This window comes from Lycorma delicatula, chromosome 12 (assembly GCF_047948215.1).
Source record: "Lycorma delicatula isolate Av1 chromosome 12, ASM4794821v1, whole genome shotgun sequence".
Taxonomy (NCBI): Eukaryota; Metazoa; Arthropoda; class Insecta; order Hemiptera; family Fulgoridae; genus Lycorma; species Lycorma delicatula.
Window position 1 is genome coordinate 60,581,430 of NC_134466.1, and position 19,969 is coordinate 60,601,398.

Below are 19,969 nucleotides of genomic sequence, written 5' to 3' on the forward strand. Positions count from 1 at the left end.
TCAATCAAGACTGATTGTTTATATATGTTTCAAGCAGTGACATTATTTTATACAAAACCATTTAGATTGCGCTTAGGTGCAAACATTTTTCTATTGGTTGATAGCTAAATGCCAATACCTAATATATACGTGTGTTCCAGTGTTATCAAGTCTGATTATATACTGAAAGATGCCAGTTGCAAACTTCGAGGGCAGTTCAGGAAGTAGCTTACATTATTTAATAAAAAAAAAATAGTTATCTATTTTGAAAGGGACAATCTTAAAATTTTTCTATATAGTCACCATTTAAATTGCACTTATCATAACGATGCACGAGTTTTACAAATCCTTCTCTATAGAAATCTGCCCCCTTAGATTTTTGGCACCTATCTTGCCCAAAACTTGTGATAAGCAAGCTTCCCCAATACAATTGCTTGCAGTAGATTTTTGTGAAATTTGGGTAAATGAAGCGAGAGTTCCGTAATCAAAATGCGGCGATTTTCACAAATTTTATCGTTGATTATCATTGTCCGTTCATCAGTCACAAGACTCGGCCAACCACTGAGATCGGCCTTCTTGATAAATATTGGTGCGGTGATTTTTAAACTGAATGCACCACTGCCTCATTCCACCATCACTCATTATTCCATTTCTGTACACCTCATAAAGTTGCCGATGAATTTTAACTGATTTGAGGTTTTTTGCCAGTAAAAACCTAATCACTGAACACACTTCACAACTTGTGGGATTTTCTGCTGTAGCGCACTTTTCAATAATTCACAACAAATACAGTAGGAAAGTCAAAGTCTACAAGGCTATGACAACTTGGTGCATACTCTAGAAAGGTTTTGACACCAATGGGAGCTCTATCCCTATCATCTCCATGCTAGACGCAAACGTAAGTTACTTTTTGGACTGCCCTCATTGTTACCTCCAAGCTCTTGACTTCGTCAGATGTTACATTTCTGTAATATTTCATTAACCGCACTTATTTTAAGTTCCACTATTATAATAAAATATTATTATCTTATATTTTTTTGCAGATTATGGATGCACAAACTTATAATTCAATTTTGGAAGAAGTTCCATTTTCCTTGCCTATTAAAATAGAAAACACGCATGAAACAGAGAAAAAAAAATATTTGTTTGTAACTCTTTCCAAGACAAGTGATGATGGACAGACAGTATTTAAACAAGTAAGCTATTTTGTCTTTTATGTTGGTTTAAGTTATAAATATAAGATCTAGTTATGATATGAATTCTCAACTTTTTATTCATAAGGATTCATTTATTTACTGTTTACGGCACCCATATCGTTCAGTAATTGTGTCAGACACAAGATATTTTGATCCAACATTGTTTACAAAAAGAGTACAAAACTATCTTTGGTTTTGTGGAGCACGTTCAGTTACTAAATGGTTTATTGTAGTTTTTGATAATCCTCATTCTAGGTCTCTGTATTTTTCTTTTCAAACAACGTTGATATGTTTTCAGCAGTGGCATTGTATTATACAAAACCATTTAGATTGTGCTTAGGTGGAAACATTTTTTTGTAGATCGATTTATAAATGCCAATGCCTATAATATCTTTGTATTCCATTGCTATCATATACTGAATGATGCCACTTGCAAACCACGAGGGCAGTTCAGGAAGTAGCTTATGTTCTTTAATAAAATACCAACCAAATGAAAAAAAAGAAATGTTATCTTTTTGAAAGGGACAATCTAACTATTTTTCTACGTAGTCGCCATTTAAATTGAGGCTTTTATTATAACAACGCATGAGCTTTCCAAATCCTTCTCAGTCGAAATCTGCTGCCTTAGATTTTTGGGACTTATCTTGTCCAAAAGTTATGATAAGCAAGCTTTCCTGATACAATTAATTGCAGTAGACTTTTGTGAAAATTGAGATAAATAAAGGGACAGTTCTGTAATCGTAATGCAGCGATTTTCACAAATTTTATCGGTGATTACCTTTGTCAGTTCCTGCATTATGACATTTTTCGTGAAGACTGGCATATTACAGTCGAACAAATAGAAAAAAAGTTACAGTAAGTGTTGGAACAGTTCATAATGTTTTCAGTAACAAGCTCATGTACAGCAAAACAAGTGCAAGGTGGTTCCTGAAGAAGTTAACGCAACAAGGAAACAAGACTCAAAGTGTGTGCTGATTTGAAAAAACGTTATGAAAGGGAAGGTGATTTTTTTCTTAACAAGATTTTAACGTGTAATGAAACTTGAGTTCACAATTTTGTACCAGAGTCTAAAAAACAAAGCATGGAATGGAAGTATATCAGCTCACTTGTCCGAAAGAAATTCAAAATGCAAGCATCAGTGGGAAAAGTCATATTGACCGTCTTTTGGCATGCGCAAGCCGTCTTATGTGATTATTTGCAAAATAAGCGTACAATAAACAGTACAATACTCAGACACGCTGATGAAAAATGTAAAGCCAACAATGAGAGAAACATCACGGATCTCAAAGAAAAGGCGGATATTGGTACACGACAATGCTCGACGTCACACCGCATAGCTGACCCAAGAAACCATTGGAAAGATGGGTCGGGAAATACTACCACATCCTTCCTATAGTCCTGACTTGACTTGGATTTTCATTTGTTTGTTACTCTCAAGGAGGAAAAACATTCACTATCAATGATGAGGAAACATCAAAGTCTATATACCCAGTGAATATGTTTCTTTTGCCAAAAATTGTATCTTTTTAGGTAATAAAAAACAATGACCTCTACTGGTATTGCCCAATCATGTGTATTTTTTGAGATTTAGAAACTCATTGATCATTTTGCCTCTGGTTTTCATGTGGTGTTTGTTACAAACATAGTCTATTTTTATAGTAACTCATTTAAAAAAAAAAAAATTATTATACACATTTTAAAGGAACAATCTTCAATCTTAAACTGTTTTTCTACATAGTAGCCATTTAAATTGAGGCACTTAATTAAAGTGCATCTAAATTGCACAAGCAATTCCTTAAGCACAAGCTTTTCAATTCCTTTCTGTAGAAATCTACAGCCTTAGATTTCAACCACTGGTTTACACTTGCATTAAGTTTTGCATCTTTTTCAAAGCGCTTTGTTGCATTGCGAGCCAGGTCTTCATCGCTGGATAGATGTGGTAATCGCCCAGTGCCAGATCCAGACTGTACTGTGGGTGATCAAACACCACCCCTCGAAAACCATCCAAGAGGTATCTGGTACAATTAGTCGTGTGTGGATGTGCGTTGTGAAAAAACAACACTATGAGCTCAGTTTTCCTGCTGCTTGTTTTGCATCGCTCTCCGTAGATTTATCAATGTCTCACAATATCTTTGAGTTAATTGTGTTGCCATTTTCAAGGAAATCAACGGAAGCACTCCCTCAGCGGCCCAAAACATAGTTGCCATAATCTTTATGGCTGACAATGGTTGAAAACATTTTACTGGTTTTCTGGGAGAACCAGTGTGACCCCATTCTATGGGCTGTCTTTTTGTTTCACAGTTGACATGCTTTACCCATGTCTCATTTTCTGTTACAACACGATCAAGCAGTGGATTACCATCCTCGTTGTAGGCTTCGAGGTAATTCAGCGATGCAGCAAGAAGCTATTTTTATGGTCTTTCAATATTTTTGGCACCCATCTTGCACATAACTTGTGGTAGCCAAGCTTCCCTGTTACAATTTCTTGCAGTAAATTTCGTGAAATTTGGGGGAAATGAGCAATAGTTTCGTAATCATAAAATAGTGATTTTCATGAGTTTTATAGTTGATTTTAATTGTTATTTTATCAGCCAAAAGGCTAGGCCGACCACTGCGGTTCTTATCATGAACATTGGTGTGACGATTTTTAAACTGAATGCACCACTGCCTCACTCCACTGTTATTCATTATTCCATCTCCATACACCTTACAAAGTTGATGAAAATTCCAATTGCTTTGAGGTTTTTTGCCAGTAAAATCCTGATAACTGAACGCACCTCACACTCGCAGTATTTTCTATTGAAAAGTACATTTTAATAATTTACAATAAAAAAAGTAGAAAAATCACAGTTCACATGCTACGACATCTTAATGCGTTCTTGATGAGTATAAAAATGTTTTGACGCCAGGATGGTAGCTCTATCCCCATCAATCTCCATGCTAGGGACAAATGTAAGTTACTTTTTGAACTGCTCTTATAGTTAGCTCCATGCTCTTGACTTTATCAGATGTTACATTTCAGTAATATTTAATTAACCACACTTATTTTAAGTCCCACTATTATAAAACAATATTATTATTACTTTATATTTTTTGCAGAATATTGATGGACAGACTGGTAATTCATTTTTGGAAGAAGATCCATTATCCTTGCTCGTCAAAAAAGAAAACATGCATGAAACAGAGCAAAAAGACAATTTGTTTGTACCTCTTGCAAAGACAGATGATGAGCAGACAATATTTAATCATGTAAGCTATTTTCTATTTTCTCTTGGTTTATGTTATAATTATAAGATCTAGTTATTGTAAGAATTCTCAATTTTTCTATTCATCAGAATACTTTTATGTTTTTTATGAGGTAAAGAAGATTTTTGAGGAGGACATCGCAAGAGGTCTGAGTAAAAAAGATAAGGTAGAAAATGTAGAAGAAGAGTGGGAGAATGTTAAAAAGGAAATTCTTAAATCAGCAGAAGCAAACTTAGGCGGAATAAAGAGAACCGGTAGATAACCTTGGGTTTCAGACGATATATTGCAGCTGATGGATGAACGTAGAAAATATAAGAATGCTAGTGATGAAGAAAGTAAAAGGAACTATCGGAAATTAAGAAATGCTATAAACAGGAAGTGCAAACTGGTGAAAGAAGAGTGGATTAAAGAAAAGTGTTCAGAAGTGGAAAGAGAAATGAACATTGGTAAAATAGACGGAGCATACAGGAAAGTTAAGGAAAATTTTGGGGTACATAAATTAAAATCTAATAATGTGTTAAACAAAGATGGTACACCAATATATAATACGAAAGGTAAAGTCGATAGATGGGTGGAATATATTGAAGAGTTATACGGAGGAAATGAATTAGAAAATGGTGTTATAGAGGAAGAAGAGGAAGTTGAGGAGGATGAAATGGGAGAAACAATACTGAGATCTGAATTTAAGAGAGCATTAAAAGACTTAAATGGCAGAAAGGCTCCTGGAATAGACGGAATACCTGTAGAATTACTGCGCAGTGCAGGTGAGGAAGCGATTGATAGATTATACAAACTGGTGTGTAATATTTATGAAAATAGGGAATTTCCATCAGACTTCAAAAAAAGTGTTATAGTTATGATACCAAAGAAAGCAGGGGCAGATAAATGTGAAGAATACAGAACAATTAGTTTAACTAGTCATGCATCAAAAATCTGAACTAGAATTTTATACAGAAGAATTGAGAGGAGAGTGGAAGAAGTATGTCCCTATACTTTTCCTAACAGGAAAAGTATAGGGACAAGGGAAGCAATTTTAGGCCTCAGATTAATAGTAGAAGGAAGATTAAAGAAAAAAAACCAACATACTTGGCGTTTATAGACCTAGAAAAGGCTTTCGATAACGTAGACTGGAATAAAATGTTCAGCATTTTAAAAAAATTAGGGTTCAAATACAGAGATAGAAGAACAATTGCTAACATGTACAGGAACCAAACAGCAACAATAACAATTGAAGAACATAAGAAAGAAGCCCTAATAAGAAAGGGAGTCCGACAAGGATGTTCCCTATCTCCGTTACTTTTTAATCTTTACATGGAACTAGCAGTTAATGATGTTAAAGAACAATTTAGATTCGGAGTAACAGTACAAGGTGAAAAGATAAAGATGCTACGATTTGCTGATGATATAGTAATTCTAGCCGAGAGTAAAAAGGATTTAGAAGAAACAATGAACGGCATAGATGAAGTCCTACGCAAGAACTATCGCATGAAAATAAACAAGAACAAAACAAAAGTAATGAAATGTAGTAGAAATAACAAAGATGGACCGCTGAATGTGAAAATAGGAGGAGAAAAGATTACGGAGGTAGAAGAATTTTGTTATTTGGGAAGTAAAATTACTAAAGATGGACGAAGCAGGAGCAATATAAAATGCCGAATACCACAAGCTAAACGAGCCTTCAGTAAGAAATATAATTTGTTTACATCAAAAATTAATTTAAATGTCAGGAAAAGATTTTTGAAAGTGTATGTTTGGAGTGTCGCTTTATATGGAAGTGAAACTTGGACAATCGGAGTATCTGAGAAGAAAAGATTAGAAGCTTTTGAAATGTGGTGCTATAGGAGAATGTTAAAAATCAGATGGGTAGATAAAGTGACAAATGAAGAGGTATTGCGGCAAATAGATGAAGAAAGAAGCATTTGGAAAAATATAGTTAAAAGAAGAGACAGACTTATAGGCCACATACTAAGGCATCCTGGAATAGTCGCTTTAATATTGGAAGGACAGGTAGAAGGGAAAAATTGTGTAGGCAGGCCACGTTTGGAGTATGTAAAACAAATTGTTGGGGATGTAGGATGTAGAGGGTATACTGAAATGAAACGACTAGCACTAGATAGGGAATCTTGGAGAGCTGCATCAAACCAGTCAAATGACTGAAGACAAAAAAAAAAAAAAACTTTTATGTAGTGTTTATGGCCCACATATCATGTAGCATTCTTGTCTGACTTGAGATATTTTATTTATAATATAAACAATATATTATACGGAGTATAGGGAGGTAAATAGCTATGATGAACAGATTGCCCCTAACACTTTATGGTAGGTAAACATTTTTTACAACAGTACATAACGCAAATATAGATGTTTTTGGGCTCTTGGATTGTGTATAGCATCGCAATAAATGAATGAATGCAGGCCATGTTAAAGTTATGAGGCTTTTTCATTGCTTTCAGGCTGAGAACTACAGACTTTTTCCCCTTGAATAATAGTTTTAATAGGTTGATAGATACAAAAACATAAAAGAAGAGTAGAAGGAAATTCTTAAGTTCAGATAGACCGGATAATGAATACAATTCAGTGGTATTCATTTTTTAATTGATGTCCACAATGTTGAACTATTTTTTACATGCCATAAAGGATGTGTTATATCTTTTTTCTCTATAATTTATTTGAAGTTTCAAGTTAATTTTTTTTTCTACAGTCATTTGACTTGTTTGTTGCAGCTCTCCAATATTCCCTATGTAGTACCAGTCGTTTCATTTTGTTATACCCCCTACATCGCACTTCCCTAACAACTTGGTTTTGATATTCCAACTGTTGCTTCCTGCACAATTTTTCCCATGTACCTGCCCCTCCAATATCAAAGCTACTATTCCAGGATGCTGTAATATGTGGTCTGTAAGTCTGTCACTATCCAACCATTTGATTTTTATCATGCTATAGCACCACATTTCAAAAGCTTCTCATCTTTTCTCCTCAAGTACTTTGATTGTCCAAGTTTCACTTGCATATAAAATTATGCTCCAAGCATATACTTTCAAAAATGATTTCCTGACGTTTAAATCAATTTTTGATGTAAGCAAATTATATTTTTGACTGAAAGCTCGTTTGGCTTGTGCTATTTGTCAGTTATCACTGCTGTTTCATCCATCTTTTAGTAATTCTACTTCCCAAATAACAGAAGTCTTTTACCTCCATAATCTTTTAATATTTTTATACTCAGTGGTCCATTTACATTATTTCGACTATATTCCATTACTTTTGTTTTGTTCTTGCTTATTTACATGCACTAGTTCTTCCGAAGGACTTCATTTATGCCATTCATTGCCTGTAATAAATCACTTTTACTCTCTGCTAGAATTACTATATCATCAGCAGATCGTAGCATCTTTATCTTTACACTTTGTACTGTTACTCCGGATCTAAATTGTTCTTGACCATCATTAACTGCTAGTTCTATGTTAAGACTAAAAAGTAACGGGGATAAGGAACATCCTTGTCGGACTCCCTTTTTTATTACGGTTTTTTTCTTATGTTCTTCAATTATTACTGTTGCTGTTTGGTTCCTATAAATGTTAGCAATTAATCTTGTATCTCTGTATTTGAACCCTAATTTATTTAAATGCTGAACATTTTATTCCAGTGTACGTTATTGAATGTCTTTTCCAGGTATATAAATTCCAAGTATGTTGGTTTGTTTTTCTTTAATCATCCTTCTACTATTAATCTGAGCTCTAAAATTGTTTCCCTTGTCCCTATACTTTTCCTGAAATCAAATTGGTGTTCTCCTAACAGTTCTTCCTCTCTCCTCTCAATTCTTCTGTACAGAATTCTAGTTAAGATTTTTGATGCATGAGTAGTTAAGCTAATTGCTCTGTATAATTTACATTTATCTGCTCCTGCTTTCTTAGGTATCCTGACTATAACACTCTTTTTGAAGTCTGATGGAACTTCCCGTTTTTCGTAAATATTACACACCAGCTTGTATAATTATCCATTTCTTCCTCACCTGCACACGCAGTAATTCTGCAGTTATTCAGTCTATTCCAGGAGCCTTTCTGTCATTCAGATCTTTTAATGCGCTCTTAAATTCAGATTGTTTATCCCCTTTCATCCTCTTCGACTTTCTCTTCTTCCTCTAAAACACCATTTTCGATTTCATCTCTTCTGTATAACTCTTCAATATATTCCACTCGCCTATCGACTTTTCCTTTCATGCTATAAATCGGTGTACCATTTTTGTTTAACATATTATTAGATTTTAATTTATGTACCCCAAAATTTCTTGTTCATTACGAAAACCATTCCTGCCTGCACATTATTTGAAGCTCAGTTGATTATTGTAAAATCTCTAACCAAAAGTTGTTTTCTTGTTCCCTAGAATAACTATAGCTGGAATTACTATATCAGAAAATCGTAGCATCATTATCTTTTCACCTTGCACTGTTACTCCAGATCTAAATTGTTCTTTAACATCATTAACTGCTGGTTCTATTCAAAAATTAAAAGATAACAGGGATAGAGAACATCCTTGTCCGACTTGTTTTTACTACTACCACCGACAATATTAGGTCAATCAAATTAAATTTTAAGTGCCAAAATTAACTTCCATTAGGTAAGACATGTGAAAAATAGGAAAACCTGTAGAAATGAATGAACTACTTTTCCAACCTCTTGTTGTTCAAAATCATTTTCAAAATAGCATTCAAAGTTGGAGAAAAACAATTTTTTTTGTTTTAAAGAAAAACGAGACGTTTTGAAAAAAAGAGTTTTCAGTTCACAGACTAGCTGAGGACATCAAGCCAAAGTCTATCGTCCCCACATTAAATTCGGCACATCAACGTGCCGAATTTAATCAATATTGTACAGTGTTCAACATGATTTTGCTTACAGTGAAGAAAATGATCGCTGTGGAATAATTTTTATATTAAAGTACAAGTATTTGAGTACAACGTGTGCATGTTTATCTGTACGTACTACTGACTAAACCAACACTCCTGGCTGCCCACAACCTTCTGATACCACTAACAAAGGATTTCATCAGGAAGGGGGATCAATCTCACACTTGGTCATATGCTACATCACACTGTGCCAACAGTCACCAACTTCACACACACTGCACAGCACAACCATGCACACACTAACACATAGCTTACAAACACATACCATTAATTTACCAAAGCCTTCATCAGACCCAGAGGTGGAGTCCCCCTCCAACCTCATCACACCCAGGTGAACCCTACAAGCTCAGGAAGCTCCCTAGGCACTCAGCTGGGGGCCTGTCTGTCCCCGTGCCTTCCATCACCTCACTCTGCGTGTCTCATCCTAGCTATTCAAGTCCTTCAACACTGCTCTAGAGAAATTAGTAATTGTGTTTTAAACTTCCTTAGCATGTGTTCTAAAATGTACCTGCGCAAAATATATCCAGACGCTCAACGCCGGGCTAGATTCAACTCGCTGTTCTTCCAGTGTAAGGATCAACCTCTTGGCCACAGTTATAGCCACGACCTCTGTTTTCTCCGAAGACATCCGCAATTCAACCCTGCTCATCCAGTCTTTAATGATACCATATACGATGCTAACTTTTCCAGTCGCCTCTCTCTTCATAGCCCCATCAACCACAATCACGAGGTCGTCAGCTAACCCCACAAGGGTGACCTGGCAGCATTGGGAGGTGGAATACCTTATCATATGCAATATTCCATAGGGTCGGTCCAAGTACCGAGCCCTGAGGGACCCGCCCCTTTTTAGAGCATCCTCTATTAGTTTCCCCTCCACCTCGTAGATCAGTCTGCAACCAGACAAATAAGACTGCATCGGCCAATCAGATAATCCGGTACTGAGTTCTACCAAGGCACAGAGAATAGCAGCGTGTGTAATGCTATTAAAAGCATTCTGCACATTGACAGTTACTAGAACACACACACACACACACATCCTTCTTGCGGCCTGTTCCCCACGCTCTCGAATAATGCTGTCCGCCATCTGGCTAACAGCAGAGACAGCATCAAGGGGTTGACCTACTCCAGCGGAACACAAACTGGCTTGCACAGAGGCCGTCCACAGCCCCGGCCAGTCTTCGCACCAGCATTCGCTCGAAAAATTTAGTCAGTGCATCGACCATAGCCAGAGGCCTATATGATGAAGTGTTTCCTTGTAATACGCATTATACACTTCTCTTAGGGACTCCAGGCGCCCAAGCCTTCTCTTGTCCCAATGGCACTTTTTCCGTCCACCAATACACAGCTTGCGGGGGAGTGTCCCATTACAGGCGTTAGTGAGGGACTCAACAAGACAGGCCATCTTCTCCTCAGCTTTCAGGAGTCAAACAACTCCCCGAAGATCGATCACCCCAGCAAATGCCTCTGCATCCTTATTTCTGGTACTCCAGCTCCTTGTCGCAGATCATCGTACTCGTCTCATATCAATCTCCGCAATCACCGTAATAACAGCCCATTGATCACTAGCCGTGAATCCTTCCCGTACCTTCCACATCGGAACCCTGCTAGCTAGATCAGGTGTAGCAAATGTGAGGTCTACCACAGATCCTTACTCTCCTCTCCTGAGGCGGTATGTGCTCTCGCAGTTATTAGACAAACTAACTCAAGCGCCGCCACCGCATCGTTCAGGGTGGTGCCACGGGTGTTGGTTTTCGTTGAAACCCAGGAGGCCGACCAGTCGTTAAAATCTCCTGCCAGCAGTGCAGGACGACAACAAACCACATCTCAAAAAATCGAGAACACCAGTATCTCTCCAGAATGATGTTGGGCCCTCTGCTAGTTTTCTTTGTTGTCCTTCTTCTTTTTAGGGCATGCAGTGCTATCTGTCCAGTACCCCTCTCCACCACAGTTGAAGCATCAAGCCACCCTGTCTGTGTCCTCACAGTTCCTCGCAAGGTGGCAAGTCTCCAGGCATCTATATCACCGTTGTGGAAGCTCGATGTATTTCCACTCTGTAAGAGACTCTCTCAGCCCAATATTGACTCGTCCCTGCAGAGCAACAGCTGCAACGATGGTCGCCGGATGCCGCCACGCCGGTCTCCGAATTACCCAGCCTGACTGCCTATCCATAGATAATCTGACAATACCTACCCAGTGACCGCAACCAGCGTCTTGAAATTCTCACTATGTTGGATGCCTTTCTCCAAACCACGAATCCGGAGAACGGCCATCCTCGTTTTCTTAGTGATAGACCCAACCTTTAAGATTGAAATCAGATTTTGCCTTAGAGTGCCGGACTTCTCTCTCCACCTTAACTTTAATTTCCATTCTGTCGTCTGCCTTCCTTACAGAAGGAATCACAGCAGTCGGCGGCATCATAATGTCTTTCCTGACCTACTTAATCCGGTCTGCATAGGTAGCCGCAGTCTTTACTTTGATCATTCTCCCCTTTTTTCCTCTACTGGTTCATCACGCCTCCATGCAGAAGGGAGACTTCCAGTCAGAGTGATTATGTGACATCTGTAGCCAGTCGACCTACACTCACACCCTAAAATCTTGCACGCATATACGGCAGTATCCTGCAAGTTGATGTCTGCCTGTAGAGGCCCAAGGTCCACAGTTCTTCTTGATTCTGGCGAATACATGTACCAGGCCCAACTCAAGGTCACTTCCATCATCAGAATCAACACATGCAGTATGAAAGATGTTGGAGACCGATGTTTCATCTGTTTCTGTGTCTCCCAACACGTCTTACCTCCAACATAGCCAGCACTGCATTTCCAGCCCTAATGGGAGACTTACTAAGGAGCCAGGCCACCTGCGGGTGCCTGGTGGCCAGGGAATCCATTACCTTACTATCTGCCAGAGCATTTATGTCGATAACTGCAACCATATTTAGGGCCCTGTGTCTCCGATCCAGAGTTCCTACCTGTGTGTTCCTGAAGGCCTTCTTAGGCCGTCCTTAATAAACTCAGTAACCTAGGGTGCAGGCACCCTGTTATCCAGTGCATTTATAATCGGACACCGAGTAACAACAAGCCTTTGAGTGGCCGCATCCGATGTGATTCTCTTTGTAGTGTCAACAGAGATATCATTTGCCATTTTTCTAAGATCTGACAACATTTAGACAAGTTAGATATTTTCATTTACTATTTAATAGCGTAAATAATATGTGGCAATTCTTGTTTAACATTAGATACTTTGATTAAAAAGAATGATGAAAACAGTATGTGGAGGATTGTAGCTGTCATGATACTAGTTATAAGTCACTTTTGAAAACTCATGGCTTTTGAAAAAGAATAAACATTCCGTGCCAGGTTTTATAAAAGGTTTCTTGTTTCTTTCTTCGTAGTACCAAAATATAATGTTGTTCATCACACATAAACCTACTGAAATGCAGCTGATAGATTCTTGCAAGTGAATTTATAATCTATTCACAGAATCCAGCTATGTGATGAAAATTGTTGTCCTTACAAAAAAACTACTTCGATGTATCTCTTATGGTGCTGTATATGTGTCACAGCCATAACAAATTGTTTACCTCCCAACAGACAGTGTGTTGCATTATTGCTGTTGAAACATCCGTGAAACACAGAAATAAATAAATGTAAGAAATATTATACTTCTTTATGCCAATCTATTGGTCTTTGATAAGAGCCATGAGGCTACTTTTCCAGGATCTATACTTCATGTGTAGTTTGTAGTGTGAAATTTATGAGATTTCTGAGGGTTCCTAAGAATTTTTGATCTGGTTTTATGCCATTTCTCTAAGGTTTTCATTACTGATTGATTAGAATCTTTTTTTCATGTACATTGAATTATAACCGGTAATTATAATAAAATGACTATTCAGTATCGCAATATAAGAATTGCATAATACAAATCTGAAAATTATTGGATTGTATTGAAATGTCGCTACTTTTAAGGAAAAGAAAATTTGACTTTTTGAAGCTGTAGAACGCATCAGCTTTCACAAAATAAGGGAAACTTCTTAGAGTTTCCTTTCACAGAAATTTTAATTCATATTTAAATGGCAGTTTCAATTAAATTTGTGCTTTAATTGTTGGCAGTCCATAAATATTCTATAGAAACTGTTGAAACCATTCCCAGTATTGAATTCACTTTCCACAGTCTCTGGACAATAACTTTTGAATCGCTTTATATGGGATGAAACGGAGCTTCTTATAAATTGCCTTGTTGAAGTTGTTTTTTGTGTTGAGCTAACCTTTGCACAGGTCTGTTGAAACTACTTCATATAGTTGATATGTTTTAGTTTTTTCTTCAAATACTGATGGTCTATCACTTCACTCATATATCTTTATTGATCCAATCTTCCAAAAGTCTTCAATTAGTGTTCTTACACTATATCGATTAGGAACCGGTGTACCTGGAAGACTAATAAAATACTATTCTTTTACTGTCTGATACTCTCCATGCTTATGAGGATGGATTAAATGAGAAATTTTCACTGTTCTGTGTGCACATGGAAAGACAGCCTCAGTCATTCAAAGACAATGAATAAACAGTGACAACAAAGAATCACTTCTTCTTATGTTAAGACACATCTTGTCTCAACATTGTGATTGGCTCATGGAAGCTAACTGCACGCAATACAGGATTACCAACCTTTGTGAAAGCATTACTCATAGTGCATAGAATAAAATTCTTCAGCCTATCATCATGTTTATATAGGTGCGCAGTTACTTTTTGAATGCACTGGTTTATAAACATCCTGTTAGAGCTCATGCTTAGAATGATACATTTTCAGGTTAGATGGTAGCAATGAATTTACACTGACAAAATGTGATATTGCTAGATATTTTGTCTACAAAGATGCTAATCATATCACCAAAATAGCTGTGAAAGAAATGTCTGTGACTTTGTGTGAGCTATAGACTAAGAAAAATTCTTCATCCTTTAAAAATTTACTATAAAACTTAATCATCAATTCAGTGATTGGTTTGCCCTATTAACCAATTTTAGGGAACTTAGCAGTGAAATTTATAGAATTTATTTATGCTTTCATTACTACAAATTTGGTCGATATTGACTGATGAAGAAAAATAAGTAACTTCATAATCAAGTAATTTTCTCCAAATCATTTCTTATAAAATTTCCATATCAGGTGTTAAATACATGCCAAGTTGCTGCTGTTGTACTATTTTATCACGTTGTTTGGCCAAAACTGTGCAGGAATTTTTTTGCCAAACCCTGACACAATGAACTGCAGCGTTGATGGCAACACAAATCCACAGATGAATCGAAATGATGTTCAGTAGGTAACACCAAATGTTTATTGTTAATGCTGCATGTTAAATAATTTTTTTATGTTTGAAACGATCTAAATCTTATTACTCATAGTAGTGTTCTCTTGAAATCAGAAAAACAGTTAAAAAGTTTTTAAATAAGACATCTAAAAGTAAAGTTTTTTATTTTTACCAAACGCTCAGCAATATCATAAGTATACTTTTCTATTCTGTCACGAAATTAAGTTAAAACCTGGAACAAAAATTTGTCAAAAAAGAAATAATTTATAAATTATGCCTCAGCAAGTTATAAATTGCATTACATACTTCTGGTATGAATTTGAATATATGTGATTTAGAAACAAAACATTTCTCAAGAAACATGTAGCTCACTCGTGTTGATAAATACTAAACAATTATTTTAAGTTTCATTGCAGCTGACATTGCTTTTCTTATGGCACCCATTTTTTGTGTATCGGAATTGATTAAAAATTTATATATTTTTGATCTTCAGTATATTATTCTTTCATTATTAACTTGGCTAAATTCTTAATTCTTTTTTTTTTATAATTTTCTTTTTTTTATATGTCATTATAAAATTGTCTGTTGTCAGACTAGTTTTAGTTCTATACTATGTAGTACACAGTTTACGGATTATGTTACATTTTGTTAATTATTTTTTAACTGCATTTACTAAACAAGTTTTTATTTTTGCTCCGTACAGACAAACATATTGTGCTTGGTTAAATATGAAGATGAGATATTTATTATTAGAGTATAAGTTGTCAATTTGTAGTTGGAATTGTTAAAATTAACAAAGTTTTGTGATTGATTTTTTTAGGATAATGAAAAAACTATTGGTGATGTGGAGGAAAGAAATACTGAAAGTATTTTACTGACATCAAAATGTGTGGTTTGCAATAAAATAAAAAATAACTGTACATGTGATAATGTTGTTGGTAAAGAATATGATCATTTAAACAGTTTTGCTTTTAAAGAAAAATGCTTGCAAATTACTAATAAAACAGATGAAGAAATGAACATCATAACTTCTCATCATCCTATTCACAGATGTACGTTTTGTCAGGAGTCTTTCACTCGAAGAAGTACCTTAGAGTCACACTTATCTATTCATGTTGTCAAAAAAAACTTAACACGTAATTTTTGTAAAAAAACTTTTTACAAAAGCAGTAATTTAAAGACACATCTCTCTATTCATACTGGTGAGAAAAAATTCACTTGTAATTTTTGTAAAAAAACATTTCGTCTAAAATGTAATTTAAAAACACATATCTCTATCCATACTGGTGAGAAAAAATTCACTTGTAATTTTTGTAAAAAAACATTTAATCACAGCAGTAGTTTAAAAAGACATCTCACTATTCATACTGGTGAGAAAAAAGTCACTTGTAATTTTTGTAAAAAAACATTTGCTTGCCTCAGTACTTTAAAAACACATCTCGCTATTCATACTGGTGAGAAGAAATTCACTTGTAATTTTTGTAAAACAAGATTTAATCAAAGCAGTAATTTAAAAAAACATCTCGCTATTCATACTGGTGAGAAGAAATTCACTTGTAATTTTTGTAAAAAAACATTTAATCAAAGCAGTAATTTAAAAACACATCTCGCTATTCATACTGGTGAGAAGAAATTCACTTGTAATTTTTGTAAAAAAACATTTCGTCTAAAATCTAGTTTAGAAACACATCTCTCTATTCATACTGGTGAGAAAAAAGTCACTTGTAATTTTTGTAAAAAAACATTTAATCTAAGCGGTAGTTTAAAAAGACATCTCGCTATTCATACTGGTGAGAAGAAATTCACTTGTAATTTTTGTAAAAAAACATTTAATCAAAGCGGTAGTTTAACAAGACATCTCTCTATTCATACTGGTGAGAAGAAATTTACTTGTGATTTTTGTAAGAAAACATTTCGTCTAAAATGTAATTTAAAAACACATATCTCTATCCATACTGGTGAGAAAAAATAGTCACTTGTAATTTTTGTAAAAAAACATTTAATCACAGCAGTAGTTTAAAAAGACATCTCACTATTCATACTGGTGAGAAAAAAGTCACTTGTAATTTTTGTAAAAAAACATTTACTCGCCTCAGTACTTTAAAAACACATCTCGCTATTCATACTGGTGAGAAGAAATTCACTTGTAATTTTTGTAAAACAATATTTAATCAAAGCAGTAATTTAAAAAAACATCTCGCTATTCATACTGGTGAGAAGAAATTCACTTGTAATTTTTGTAAAAAAACATTTAATCAAAGCAGTAATTTAAAAACACATCTCGCTATTCATACTGGTGAGAAGAAATTCACTTGTAATTTTTGTAAAAAAACATTTTCTCGCCTCAGTACTTTAAAAACACATCTCGCTATTCATACTGGTGAGAAGAAATTCACTTGTAATTTTTGTAAAAAAACATTTAATCAAAGCAGTACTTTAAAAACACATATCGCTATTCATACTGGTGAGAAAAATGTTGCATGTAATTTTATCTAAAAAGTTTACATGCAAGTCAAATTAAGTTGACAGAGTGATATAAATTTTCTTTATTTGTAGTTTGTTGCTTTTTTTTTACATTATTGTATACACTATTCAAAACAAATTAATTTATAAACAAGATCATTCAGAATCATTTATCATTTATGTAATGTATGTACAATTCATTAATAAAGTTTTGTAGTAGCTTATATTTTACATGATTAATATTTACTTTATATCAGGTTGTCTAAAAAGTATTGAGCCTTTGGAGGCCAAAATTGAGGATACATGTATTGCTATTGAAAAATAACATTTTGAGACCACGTGCACAATTTTTTTCGATTACTTTCTGCCATTTTTCCATCAACACCATATACCCTGAGCTATAAACGTCTGTGGTTTCTGTTCATAAAACACACGGTTTTCACAGGCCTTCTTTAAAACTAGTTTAACACCGTTCAGGGAGTTGTTGCATAGATTGAAACAATGATATGCTGATTGTGCTAGGTCTAGGCTATTTAATGAATGCATCAAACCTCTCAGTCAAGTTATCTTAGTTGCTGACTGGTCGTTAAAGATGTATGCAGTCTGGCAGTATGCATTTTGGCAGTCTGGCGTGGTGTATGGCATCCTTTCTGTTGACCAATTTAGGTTGCTTCTTTTGTATTGCTCGCACCTAGCTTTGCATGATTGCACCAAACGTGCTAATTGTCGACAGTACATGCCTGAATCTATCATAGTTTGTCAGATCATGTGCCACCCAAACGTCTAGCTTGTTTTGTAGCTAGCTTTCTCCGATGGTTTAACAATGTTTGGTGATGGGTATTAGGTCACTAGCAATGTCATGTAGGTTTGCATGCTTAGACTTAGCCAAAATATCATTCACTTTCTCTGTTTTGGTCATCCACTGCTAGCAGCATCTTGGACATCAGAATTCCCAAAACAAAAACGACTGAACAATCTTTTGGCTGTTGCACAGCCAGTTCAAAAACAAAGATTATTCAGTTGTTGCTAATATTCCAAGTATTCAGTATGTTGATAACACAGATAATTATATTAATATATTTATTAATTGTAGAAAAAATGTATCGATTAAACATTATCCTCTACCATTATTGCAAAATTATGAATATAAAAACATATTTATTTATATATACAATATAAACAATTTATTTATTCGGTGTACTAATATTGGGTTACTGTTTTCATAACTCCTGTATTTTTGTTATAATTAGATTAATCTAATGTCTAGTCTGATGTTAAGTTACTTACAACCGCGATAAATTATGTTGATAATTTATTTAATTAAAGTTGTTTTTTATTTTATTATCTTGATAATTTATTACATTATTTTTTTTTTTAAATTCTGATATAATTTTAAATAAAGAAAAAAATTTTAAAAGATTATATAACAAGTTATCATCAGATAATACACTGCCTCCCGTCAAAAATCATATGATAATTTATTTACTTTAAAATGAAATATTACAATTATAATGTTATAATTGCAAATGCATGTATTATATAATGGTATATTTTTTCAACAATGTAAATGAAATTACCGCCAATATATTACAAGTAATAACACGATTAGAAATTACAAATACGTTATATACAATGTATAATATAAGTGTGAAATACAAATATGTAAATTAAATTATGAGTGTTCATACAATATTTATGAGTATGTTGACATACATATGAAAATATAAATAAAATGAAATTACAATTACTTCGGAAATATTATTTAAATCGACCACTTGAGATTGTTAACATGCTTAAATTATGCAGATCTCAGACCTCTGTCCATGATGACGAATCATAATCGGATGGTTTGAAAGAATTTGTTTGCGGTAGTGAAAGTGCATCATTAAAAGCAATGTAGTTCTGTTCTTTGTTTGAATGTTTTGATTGTGGCCTTACATCTTGATTAGGATTATGTTTATTATTACTATCGCTATTATTATCGTTTGAATTTTTATTATTTTGATAATCAGGATTCTGTTGTCCTTGTAAATAAGGTAACGCGTTTAAATTTATATTAATGTTAAGATTAGTTTTTGGTACAACCATTATCTTCGATGAGAATTGACGGTTTTCGGTGGAATCCGTAGGTCCTTTGTAAAAGCAAATGGTTCTTTTTTGTTTAGAGGTTGTAAAAGAGTCTTCCCTTTTCAGATACCGTTTACGAATATGTTCCAATTTAGGAATATTCTCTTGACAGGGCCTCTTTGTCCAATCCAACGTCACAGAACAGTGTTCTCAAAGTAGGCGCACACATCTGAATGAAAGCGTGTAGGGCACCGTCTTATTGAATTATAGATGAATCGTCATTTAACAAAGCCCTAAAGGATTGTAAAATTTAATTTGTCCGGAATCTCCAATTAAGCCTGACCAGTAACTGTACCTTGAAAGAAACGGTCCGCTCAGTCCTCTTAATGATAGTCGACATCAGACATTGAGTCCTGAAGATTCAAGTCAAGTAGACGGTTCAGTCCCGTATTTCCACATCCATTGTCATCATACGTCGTACGTTACAGATATTTTCATATGTCCAATATCAGTTAACAATGTTTTTTTCTTGTCTCGAATGACAGTCGTGTTTGCACCATCACGAAACTTTCTCAACTGATTACATTTCATCGCATTTATTAACTATTGGTGACCCAGATATTGGTTTTTTAAAAAGAAAACAAAAAATGAAATCCATCACCTGAAAAATAAATTGTACAGCCTTTTCCAAAATGATTGGCAAGAGTGGGGATTCATATGAAAAAATAAAAAACCGGAGACAAAGTGAGACAAGTACGAACACTGACTGTTAGAATAGAAAAATTGCTCCACTGTATCAATCTTTTTTATG

The 19,969-nt window shown here is 34.8% G+C and overlaps 1 protein-coding gene across 1 annotated transcript; it reads left to right on the forward strand.

Moving 5' to 3' along the window:
• Positions 1–3,492: 3,492 nt before the first annotated feature.
• On the forward strand, positions 3,493–18,346 carry LOC142332769 (uncharacterized). Its single transcript, XM_075379385.1, has 4 exons — positions 3,493–3,591; positions 4,275–4,424; positions 15,449–16,334; positions 18,342–18,346. Exons 1-4 carry the CDS (start codon positions 3,493–3,495, stop codon positions 18,344–18,346), a joined length of 1,140 nt encoding a protein of 379 aa, XP_075235500.1.
• The last annotated feature ends 1,623 nt before the right edge of the window (positions 18,347–19,969 follow it).

What these genes read in the sequence shown, in the direction of transcription:
- LOC142332769 (XM_075379385.1), top strand. Translation starts at nt 3,493, where the DNA reads ATGTCTCATTTTCTGTTACAACACGATCAAGCAGTGGATTACCATCCT. An exon ending in AGCAAGAAGCTATTTTTATG is followed by an intron (nt 3,592 to 4,274) that starts GTCTTTCAATAT and finishes TATTTTTTGCAG; the next exon opens with AATATTGATGGACAGACTGG. An exon ending in AGCAGACAATATTTAATCAT is followed by an intron (nt 4,425 to 15,448) that starts GTAAGCTATTTT and finishes TGATTTTTTTAG; the next exon opens with GATAATGAAAAAACTATTGG.